The sequence below is a fragment of the Branchiostoma belcheri genome, unplaced genomic scaffold (genome assembly GCF_001625305.1).
Source record: "Branchiostoma belcheri isolate BF01 breed outbred unplaced genomic scaffold, Haploidv18h27 scaffold10, whole genome shotgun sequence".
Lineage (NCBI taxonomy): Eukaryota > Metazoa > Chordata > Leptocardii > Amphioxiformes > Branchiostomatidae > Branchiostoma > Branchiostoma belcheri.
The window spans coordinates 859,496-871,347 of NW_017802380.1; the positions used below are offsets into that span (position 1 = coordinate 859,496).

Sequence of the window (11,852 nt, forward strand, 5' to 3'; positions counted from 1 at the left end):
GGGCAGTTAGCTTTCTATACACATGTTTTTATATGGAGAAGGGCTTCTAGGTTCTAAGTTATTACTATATTGGGCAGTTAGATTTCTATACACTGTTTTTATATGAAGAAGGACGTCTAGGTTCTAAGTTATTACTATATTGGGAATATTGTACTATAATATATCCTACCCTTATCATATTACCAGTTAATACTATTGCTAGGGTAAGTATATTCATTCACTGCCAGCCAGAAATATATTCTCGATTGACTTTTATTCATCTTCTTTGAAATAACAAGAAATGAGAGCATATCGTTCAATATAAAAAATACTCCAGGAACATTTCTCCATTTCCTTGGTACACAAAAGATGTCCGACACGTAACAATTCATCGATGAACAATATACGCAATAATTACTAACATTACACGTGACGCTACGATCTAAATTCTCAACTGCATTGTGCTTTGGGAAGTTCTTACACTAGTGAGACAACATAAAATAAAATGTGTGCAATAAGTTAAAATGGCAATTGCAGACACGTCTTCCAATTCACGTAAACAATGGCTCAACACTATTGCTCAAAATGGTGCTACGAATCTAAATTCTTCATCATTTCAATAATTTAGTCATGAGCTTTGGGGAGCAAATTTATATACAGGGCTCCCGCTAGGAAAAAAGTCTCGAGACGACGGTTGAAATTGCAGTCGTCCAATAAATAAATACTTTGTCCTTATGTACACACAAATGGTAGCCCGCCGGTTACTGCAAGTTGGTCACTCCGCAGAGGAATTTGGGGGTTCGATTCGGCACCCTTTTTCACGGCAAATTTACAGCAGAGTGCTCCGTTCATTTCTATAATTACAATAATACTGAGGGATCAGGTACACTGGATGGAACTCAGGGGTGTCCAACTTGCAGTATCGAGCGGGGTATCGACTTTTGGTTCAATAACTTAAAATCAGGACCTTTGTAATACAGTGTCATGTCACAGTATTGGTCAACACATGAGTGATTCTGTACACCGAGTTTCTAGAGTTATAGTAAGGCAGTTTCACATAACCAAAATGGTACTTAGCTGACCGCGAGCGTTGTTTCCAAAAATAAATTGCATTTCGTTTAGTAATCAAACAGTTGTTAAGAAATATCCTCTCGTCTTTCTTAAAAAAGTGGACAGCTATTTAACAAATTCCAGCCACAACTTAGCGTGCACAGCACTCTACCGTATTCTTCCTTGTGTACATGTCTTATAAACTGGGTTTAGCAAAAGTGTATACTGCACAAAATGGCTTCTCTCTTGGGGAATAGGAAGTTATACATAGGCATATGTCAGGTCACCATACCCAGGCTTAGGGGCTACATTCTTGAGCTCTAAATATAGCAGGCTTCCCAGCACAGACTGGGGAGTCTGGTTACAGTGGCAGTTAGCGGTGGAATCCCCTCGCAAGGGGACTGTCGAGGGTGTGTGAGAGGCGGATATCTATATATGGGTAGTTGGTACGGATCTAGAGTTTGTATGGTTTCGACACAACCTTGTCTTGAGTGGATATCGAGCTTGGTATGGCACGATGGGAAGGTTTGGGGAGTGGAAGTTGGCTCTTGGCTGACCTCTGTGACCAACACTGTTGAGGATTCAGGTGTCGAGGTAGCAGCATTCTGTGGCGAGGAGTCTCTCTTGGTTTTTTTGTTGATTTTTTTCTTGTCCTTTCTTTGTACATAAAACTGTCCAAGGCAGAACGATGACCGTTGGTTGAGTGTGTGTGGTTGGCATTGCACTGGGCTGTCTCTTCGCAACACGAGCACCACAAGTCCATCCGACACGCTTTGACACGCGCAGACGTTTTTCTCTCTTTTTCCTTGGCTTTTGCAGAAGTCCGACACACATTAATACAAAGACTGGTACACAGAACATTGTCCGAGCTCTGGCAACAGCGCTTAGATGCTCTCCTGGCTGCTGCTAGGGCATGCGGTTTCGAGGGACTCTCGCCGGATATCCTCGCTCGACAGACCCCTGCCTTTCAGCATCCACGGGTGTTCTAGGATCTGCTCGAGAGAAGGACGGTCAGACGGACGGATTGCCAACATCCACTTGATGAGATCTTCGCATTCTGTGGTAAACAACAAGAGGGAAAGAAATCGTAAGTCTCATGCCTCACACACAATACACACAACAAAAGCAAGAGTTCAAATGAATTGGGAAATGCAAAACTTGGCTTGTACAAGTCTAGACAATACACACCTTTTGATATCCGTCTTCTGAAGTAGACCTCGCCTCTGCAGATTTCGCTGTCGCGCTCGAAGGGAATGTCGCCGCAAACCATGTCGTACAGGAGGATGCCCAGCGACCAGACCGTTGCGGAGCGACCGTGGTAGCGATGGAACCGGATCCACTCGGGAGGACTGTATACTCTCGTTCCTGTGGCAAAGACAAGAGGGAAGATTTGATTGAGTGGGGCAGTTTGGTGTGTGAAGTCACAGATGCACACTAATGAAAGATTACCTCCATCACCTCAGTGCTAATAGAGTACTTGTGATCAAAAAGGAAGCAATGCCATGAATAGCTGATACCCTGTTTTCCATGACACAGCATCATCAACTACAATTTTGACACTTGCCACTGCATAATTAACTTGGTAATCAAGTGACTAATTAGTAGGTATATAAGGCGACAACAGCTGACTTTGTTTATTCAGCTTATCAATGGATCAAGGGTGCCAACCATGCTTTGTTGTTGTCCTTTGATTGACTTGTATCTGTGCAAGGCATTACAGAAGGACAGAACCTTCACTTTTTCCAAGGCAAAAGCCTTGGACGCCCTCCCAATAACAAGGGTGGGGTATTTACATACGCCCCTGTTTTGCCCAAGTAACAAGCATGATGCAATCCCTGGTGGGGTAATTTCTGCTGGTCTCCCTGTGGAATAACCAAAACATCTTCGGGCCCCAAAGGGAAAACTCAGCTGACTCAACACCTTTCCATGCAGGAATTTTGCACGTAAATATTTGGAGGTTTGGAAAACAACCGCGTCGGCCTTCCAAAGGAGAAGTCCTCACATCGGTGGCTTATGCGTATATAAATGGAGAGTACAGTTTGTATTTGTATGTACTGGAGAGTTTGCTAGGCACACAGATTTGTGCATTGTTAAGATGGCAGGTTATCTGATTGCCCTTTGTACCAGATTATATCTGGAGAAAACTAGCTCCAGATTTAGAATCCAGGGCAGTTTGTCCAAGATGCAAACTCAAGGGCAAAGATCAGGAGATACACAGACCTTCAGTGGGACCAAAGGTAGTAGGAAAAGCTTCTTGTTAAAACCAAGACATTCTTATAAGATACGAATGTCCCTTTCACTGTACTTGGGTGGATTAATAAACTATTTGAGTTAGGATGGGCGCTTTCCCACGAATATATTAACAGACACAATCCTTGGGAATGTGCGGAATGTGGCCCCTACAGCGGGCAGTAGTCGGTCCGTGGGCTCCGCCCACCAACCCTTTAGACTATACAAATCACCCCGGAGTTATAAAGGTCGACATTCTTCAGTTCTTATTATAACACCTGGCTGAACAGGAATAAAAACCCGGCACACACCCGGAGCTTTTGTTAGCCTGTAGGTGTCACCTGTTCGGAACTGCCCGATTAACTCCTGCCATTGTTCAAGCTGGTGGTAATGAAATCTAGCTGCATGACAAGTCTCCCCTCCCTAATATTTTGAGTATGATTTATTGCGGTTTCATAGCTACCCTCATCAGAGCAAATGGATGGCCTGGGCCAGGGATGGGGGCAGTGACCCCTGGACACCTCCCTAAATGGTCAACTCCCCAAAGTGACCACTGCTATTTCTATCCCTCCACCACTAGACCTACCATCACACTGGCAGCTTGGTACCAGGCTTCTCTGCAAATATAACACCTCTGTCTGCGGCTGGCCTAGCCTGGCGCAACTTTACACAACACCCGACCCAGACAAAACAATCAGCGGAGGTTCAAAGGCAGACAGGGGCTCTGATCTGTCATGCTGCAGCTGCCTTAGATTTGGTGTGGGTCTGGGATCACAGGGAAGATTGAGGACAGTGGTCAATTTGGCAGGGGCCAGGTAAATGGCCGCCCTCACTGCAGCATACCATCTAAATCACCTAAATTTCTCCACTGGGAGGTGTATGTTGTATGGGGAGAGCTCTCGCTCTAATGCAAAATGGCGTTTTTCCTTTTAAAATCATTATTTTTCATTGAAGTCTAATCGTTCCAGACTAATCAGGCCTGTAGGAGTGAATTATCGGCAGTTGTTTGGGTTCTCGGCTGGTTTCATTTTCTCACAGATGCCAGATGACTGACTGATCAATAGAGTCTGTCACATAGCCATTTGCATTCTGATTAGACAACCTCAATTTTTTTTGTCTACCTTAATTCAGGACGTTTTCATTTGTGCTCACCTCTCTCAATGTGCGGGGTACACAATGGGCTGGGAACGCCAGACAACGTGGACCTTTTGTTGGACAGTTTGAATCATGCAAATAAACCCCCCTCCCCACACTTGTCTTCATCATTGCTTTCTTTGTGTCCCTGCAAAGCACTTCTATTGATATGCAAAAGATACTTGAAGCCTGCAGACTGCAGATTTGACTTCAATGTTCACCTATACTGTTGTGAAAATTTTAAAGTTTTTGAAAGTTTGGTCTGATTGGAATGATTTTTCTTTGTGATGACAGCTCCCCTTTTACCTAGTGCCAGAAGGCATGCACGCGGCTTCCCCACCTGAACATATGCAGTCCTGCCAGACTGTTTAGGTCGGCCGGGTCATGTTATACAAAGGCAGGGGGGCTGTCTGGGCGAGGAGCGGGTCTTTGTTCCCCTGAACAGTAACATTCTCTTGTTAAACGGGGTGCCACGTGATTGCCGGGGTAGTTTTATTCCAACACAGATGCACAACAAAACTCTCTCCATGTATGGCCGTGAGAAAGGCAGGACCACCAGTCCCGTGGGATGCCTCATTAACATAGTAAGAATTTCACACATTTTCTCATTTGCAGACACAACTGAAGTGGCAGGCCCACCCCTCAACAACCTTCTTCCATAATAGGCCAAGTCCATTAAGTCATTCTGTGGGACGGATTCCCACCTAGCTGAGAAACATGCCAAAGGTGTGGGAAAACTGGTCCCCACCCAAGCCTCTTGCCATCCATGGCAAATCGGGTAAAATAAACAGCCTCTTTTGGTCGACAACTAAACAGGATTAGAAGCGGACATCAAACAAGACAGTCATCCACTGCACAGTGCGATCTATTCATGACTGAAGCCAGGGAGGAAGCTTTCTTGTGGACGGAAACTCCACCTTTCTTTCCTGTCCCGAAGAAAGGTGTAAAGCACACCTAGCCTTGCGAAGTGTACACTATTAGGGGCCCTTTGTCCGGATTTTCTGACTCAGGGCTTTGTCCCGACGTCCAGGTCAGGGTGGGGGGAATAATAGATGAAGGGCTCGCCGACTGGAGCTTGGGTTACAGTCTGGATAGTCACGCGACGTTTGTTTGGGTTGCCCTGAGCGCGGGAAAACAGACAAAAACCCCTTCTAACCGACTCCGAGACTGGGTTACAACCAGACTCATTCATTATTCTACGACAGAGGAAAGAATTTGCAGGGCTTATCGCAAGCACAGGTGCACTCAAGCTCATCTCCCGGACCTCAAAACTCAAACATCCTGACAACTTATGGACTGGAGTCCAACCCTTATCAGTTCGGGGGCCGAGAATCAACGTCAGATCCGGGAAGTCGGGCTTTACCCGGCTTCAAATAAGGCAAAGACGGAACAGGACGACAGACATGCATTCCTGGATCATGCGATACGCGGCTGGCTGGCTGGTTAATATTTCAGCAGCTCTAGTCTAGAGGGAGGCCTTCTGTGTTTTCCCGGGGGACAATTCATTCATTCACTGCTTTCTCCACAACCTAATAGAGTAGAAAAGGTGCCACCTGAGGCTAGCTCTCTCCCCATAGTACAATTTTTACCGGCTCATGGACTCAGAAAAAAATCCCAAAGGTTCTCAAAGGCATCTGCGTCAAAACATTAACCTAATACTCCACACAAAGTGAAAAGTATGTAGTCTCTTGGCCACGTTGAAAACATGGGCATAATGCAGTTTACGGATTGACGTCAGAAACCTTTGTGGTAATTACCAGCAAGCACGTTTTTCCCAAGGACACAACAAAGCACGGTTCACCGAGGATTGTACTACCTTCCACATGAGCGAACTAATTACGGCAAATTCTGCCTCGTGGCATGTTTTCAATTATTTACTGCAGAACGAAATAAAAAGGCAAGAAAAATGTACAGTAACTCACCATCGAAATCTGTGTAGACTGTGTCTTTCAGGAAGGCTCCAGAGCCGAAGTCGATCAGCTTGAGTCTCCCCGTCTTCAGCTCGACTAGCAAGTTCTCGTCTTTGATGTCTCTGTGCACGACGCCTTGGTTGTGGCAATGCCTGACCATGTACACGATCTGGAGCATAAAGTCTCTGCTCAAGTCCTCGTCCAGAGCACCCTTTTCCGTGATAAAGTCAAACAAGTCCTTGACTGGCTCTGGACGCTCCAGGATTAGGATATAGGAATCCGGGCGCTCGTACCAGTCCAACAATTTGATGATGCCATCGTGGCCCACCACTCGCCGCAACAAGACGATTTCCAAGGGAACAGGCACTCCGTTCAACTGTGGGGGGAACAAGAAAATGTCATAAAATATTAGCGACGAAATCTCTCAGGAGACGCTACGACTGAATACCTAATAGCCCCGCCCGATGTGACAAATGGTTCATCCGCACTATCAATTGATAAGGAATATATTTTTCCTCGAAAAAAATTGCTTGTATCTGTCCCCTGGACGGGCCAGTGAGTTGGATATTAATGACACGGTGAGGAATATGAGCTGAGGGGATAAAGACGTATCGTGGCTGGGATATTAGTCCACAAATCGATCGGCTAGCGCCTGAGCTCGCCCGTGCCAGGATTTTCAATCTGACCGATTTTGCCGCCGACGCAACGAGCCGGCCGCTTTATCTTGCAGTTCACGTACAAACGTCGTTAGCGCGTCTGGGCGTGTACTGGGAAAATCTCTCCCACCACACTACGGCGGCACACAAAATATTGTAACATCTTCTTAGGGCGTGTTTTTTGGGATGTGAGCAATTCCTTGCGTGCGTACAGACCTCGCCTCGCACTGCAAACATTACCGGGAATTCGTGTGAGAAGCCGACAGGCGATAAACCCAAAGAATGAATGCGTAAATACAAAAGGCCGGCTCGAGACGTCCCCACCCACCCGGCAAACAAACGTAAAACACGGGTACGGCTTCGCTTGAAAATCTATACAGGAAGGGATATAGTATTTTCGGGAAGCCTTCCTCTCTTACTGGGAACTAAACGTGGGCATTTCACGGCACATAACGACGAGGCAGGCTCGGAATGTCTTTCTCCGTGTCAACCGTGTGTGGCGAGCAGTGAACTGAGACCAATTATGTGACAGCGCCCAGACTCCCACCCGGTCCCCCTCGCTACATACAAAACATGGAAACATTTCACAAAGTGCCCGCTCGCCTTTTTGCCCTAATTTTACCCTCTAGGTCGATATGAACAGGATCCGAGTAGTGGGGGAAAGTATTACTGGAGACCTCTTAAAGTGCCTACTCATGCCGGGCGAATCCGCCTAGGAACGTTTTTGTTGTGCCTTTGTTTGTATTAACCTCGTGGCTACAGCAGACAAAGGGTCACCAAGACGGCGCGAAAACGGCGACTTCCCTTTGTCTGAGAGGGAAATCGTTACAAATTCCCACATCGCGACCGAAATTGTACGAATTTGGCAACAAAATCGTCAGAGACAACTGGAAATTCACAAAGTACGAAAGGTCTGATGGAAAATCCCGGCTAAAACTACTGCGCAAGAGGCGCGTGATCTTCTGGCAGCTTGCCATGTTTGAAAGGGCTGCCGTTACGAATTCAAAACAAGGCCACGATGAACCCAACATATCCACAACAGAAAATCGTGCTTACCTGTCCCCATTCTGTGACTTTCTCTCTCGCTATATGCTTGATGGCCACCTAGAGTAAAAACAGGAAACAGAAACACGTCAAGTTCCCTTCCAAGAAGGCAAAGTCGCACGAGGAAATGAGACATGAGGAAGTGCGCCCCGCGAGCGGGGACTGTTTGTATACAGTGGTGTCTGGTACTCACCGGTAGGCCGTCCCGTACCCTTGTGCCGGCGTACACGGTGCCGAAACCGCCGCTCCCCAGCATCGCTCCGACGTGGTACGCCTTCTCGAAAGACTCTCTCTCTTTCACTGAAACACAAGACACAAAATAGATGAGTTTTTAGCCACATCCACGGTGCGAATCCCGAAGAAAGGCCACATAGTAGCGCACGCCGGCCGGCGCGGTGGTCTGGGCGGGACGTATGTACCTGGCTTGCCGGGTGTTAGATCCATGCTGCTCGTCGGGCAGGGCTGTCCAAAACTCCCGATCTTTCTGCTCAGAGGAGGCATTTTAGTCACCTCGGACACCTGGTAATCGCAAGACTCAGGTGTAGATGGATAGCAACAATGGCGCGAGTTAGAGGAAATAGTTGTATCAGCTGTACACCAACCGATCAGAATGAAAGCTGACTATGTTCTGGTTAGGGCAGGGTGCACCGGCTGTTTTGTTGCCGCCCGGCGAACATGAAATCCCTCCGCCCGCCCAGTTCCACCTAGTGCAGCCTGCTCCATTCGCGCCAAAAATCTGACGCAACGTCAAAAGACACAAAACATGCCGAATTTTAACAAAACTTTTATTGAATATTCTACAGATAATATTCTAGATCCCATCATGAAATTTTGGGAATATTTGGCCCTCTAGAATTTAATCACGGGCGTTGAAATTATCGGGGACTACTTTTCATTAGTAGCGGAGGTACACTGTGATTGGTTGTGATAAGGCTGGAGATGGGCGGGCTACATTTTTCACATTCCAGACGGAACCAGATCGATTTTTATGCAAATTAGCCGGCGAAATGGTGGCGTTCGACCAATCAGCGGCTAGAAAATGGGCCCTCCCACCGGTCGGCATGTAAACGAGCCGGCGACCGGCTTTTCGACCAATCAGAGGGCGCCGATCTTTTCGCGCGCTGGGAAGGTCAGTGTAGGTTGGCGGGAAAACGCTCGCGCCAAATATCGGTACAGACAAATGCGCCGGCGAGTTCAAAGGGAGTCCTTGGCCATATGATTCCCGAGAAAATCAACGAACCGAAGAATACTGGTTTCCTCCTCAATGCGGAGTGAAAGAAGCCCAACGTTCCTCGTGTAAAATAATCCCCGCTCAAACGAGTCAAGTGAATAACATTTTGAAATGCCGCGAATTTCTGGCAATATGTCACGATTTTCATGACTCACAGACACTCATAGCACAGACAACAGCTTAAGTCGTTAAAAGACTACTAGTAATCGCTATAAGGAGACCACGTAGGTGACTAATACTTGTACAAGCATCACGCCTGGAGGGAAGATAACCCCCATGTAGGGTCTTGTACCCTTGAGGGGTGTTGAAGGATGTACCCTCCGTGCATAATGATTCACGTTCGCCCCGTTGCTCATTAATTCCTCTTTCTTCCCCCCTCCACTCCCAAGGACAAAATGTATCCGTGTGCGCACACCCTGGCAATGCCAGAATGCGCCACAATCACAAGATTTACGGAACGTTTTGTTATGTTGTGGCGGGCGCTAGCTGGATTCGCGGATTTGGCAAGCCCAGACTGTACGCAACATTGGCGTACGCCGGTACGGGCCCCGCACATGTAATTTACGCTGTCTGGTTTACGTGTCTGCTCCTAGCTAGCTTCTACTCGCTTTGCATGCCGCATCTTCATATTATCATGTACACAATCCGCGAAGCTCGTAAAGAAAAAGAGCCGAAAAGCTTGCATGCAAATATTCACCATGTGCTGCATTCACCAATAATATAATGCATGCTCCTCCACGTATACATCGTAAATTATTGCACATATGGGAAAGGAAGGATGGATGGCAGGATGAAAATATACAAGTGAAAGTACCTGGGGCAGTTTCAGCTGCCATGCTTCTCCTCCTTACACACGGCGGTGGCGCAGACTTATAGCTCGGATGTTTTAGTATGCAGCATACGAGTAGTGAGCGAGCTCCAGAAATTCCTCTCGTCTGCGTAGCCACGAGCCAGTCCTTCCCCCTGCACTGCGCTGCCGCGTGCGGTGGGCTCTCGAGGGCAAAGCCGGTATCAATTTCCAGACAAACGGTAAATGACAGTACAGTCGGGGACGGTCAACGCTCTCTCTCTCCTCTCTAGCTCTCCAATTACACGGCTTTCGCTTGCTGGGCTTGTCGCTCGAATGGTCACACTCACAACCGGCGTACGCTAGCACTTTCTTCAAACAGACACCGGTCGGTCTAGTATAATGCGAGAGGCTTTATAGTAAGTATGCAGTACCACGCAGATACGTGGGTAGTTCCGACTCCCTGTAGCAGCCCCACCCAGCGCAGATCAATCTCAACTGTATATATGAAATCGACCAAATGTCATGGAAATTGGCGGCGCGCTGATGGGGCCGGTGTAAGTGATGCGCGTGCTACTCATCCTCAAAGAGCCACTTCATTGGGCATTAATGATTAGATTTTTGCCACGGAGGCGCCCCGCAGTGTACGTGTGATGCCCTACGCGGCCATCTATTGGTCCAGAGGCTGGGCGTGTTCTCTTTTTTGTGTGTTCTTCAGTGCTTTTGCATTTTTTCTAGCCTCCACCAGGCTGAATAAATAGTAGAAATCGGTTTAAAAAGACTGTTTGCCGTCAAACTGAACCATCTATGGCCGTCCAACTCCCCTGGCCAGCTACAGTCTTTTTAGGCCGATTTCTACTATTTATTCAGCCTGCAAAATAGTCTGGTTGAGACTAGTATCTTCCCTGGGTTTTCATCCCAGTACAGAGACAGGTGGGCATAGAATCTTCATCCTATACATCTCCAAACTAGCAGATGCTGAGGTGGATGATTGTGAAGTTTTTTTGACAGGCCTCTGGCCGAACTGTTAGAAACCCCAGCCGGTCAAAAACTGACCCTAACATCTTCTTGGAGATAATCCTGCCCTTACCCCCCAAGAATAGCATTTTACTCCCCCTAGAATCATCTGTTTGGTGAGAATAGCCTGCACAGCTGGGTCGCAAAGCACTCCATCAAACGGCACACCGGTGGAGTCAAACTGAGCTACCACACGTGACTTTTAAGGACGATTTTGATAAAAAGAATGGCCCAAATAAAGGCTGGTCGTGACAGACACGGGACAGAGAACACAGGCGTTTTTTTTTTTTCTTTTTCTTTGTTTTTCCTTTTTTTTACTACCCTATTGCGGCATTTCTTTGCGTTAGCCGGTCAGAAAAATCCGCATCGTAACACGCAACTATGGGCCCAATTGATTCCCTCCGCACAGAAAAGAAGGAATGCGTATGGTTGGGGGCTAGATTAACGCGTCCAGACAACCTGTGTGTGGTACCGTGGGGGGGCTGCGGACACAATTTTCATCGCTGGCTGAACGCATTTAACCCGGGCAGCTGACAAATTGTGTCTGGGGAGGGAGCTCGAGAGAGAGAGTGAATTGTAGGCGACCTCGCGCGCGAGACCCCTCCCTATGGTCTGTTCTGTGTGCGGCAGGTGCTAGCTAGCTGTGGTCTTGTTGAATATCTCGGCGTCGCTACCTTAATACCATGTTTGGTTAACAATACCTCCCGAAAAAAGTCCATTCTTTCTTGCCAAATTAGGACAAGTCAGGGGCTCCGTCCGACTAGCCTGCACCAGGCCTTCCTATAAAGGGAGTTTGGATCGTAGAATTCGGCAAA

At 47.3% G+C, this 11,852-nt stretch overlaps 1 protein-coding gene across 2 annotated transcripts; it reads right to left on the reverse strand.

Annotated features, from left to right (window-relative positions):
* Positions 1-234: 234 nt before the first annotated feature.
* Positions 235-10,499, reverse strand: LOC109469613 (serine/threonine-protein kinase pim-3-like). Of its 2 annotated transcripts, none has more exons than XM_019768162.1 (6): positions 10,048-10,499; positions 8,196-8,302; positions 8,015-8,062; positions 6,315-6,678; positions 2,218-2,394; positions 235-2,086 (listed from the first exon to the last, which is right to left on the reverse strand). In XM_019768162.1, exons 1-6 carry the CDS (start codon positions 10,067-10,069, stop codon positions 1,914-1,916), a joined length of 891 nt encoding a protein of 296 aa, XP_019623721.1. In that variant the 5' UTR covers positions 10,070-10,499; the 3' UTR covers positions 235-1,913. The 2 variants fall into 2 exon arrangements, with proteins under 2 accessions (XP_019623721.1, XP_019623714.1); XM_019768155.1 differs by lacking the exon at positions 10,048-10,499 and adding an exon at positions 8,422-8,651.
* Between the last annotated feature and the right edge of the window lie 1,353 nt (positions 10,500-11,852).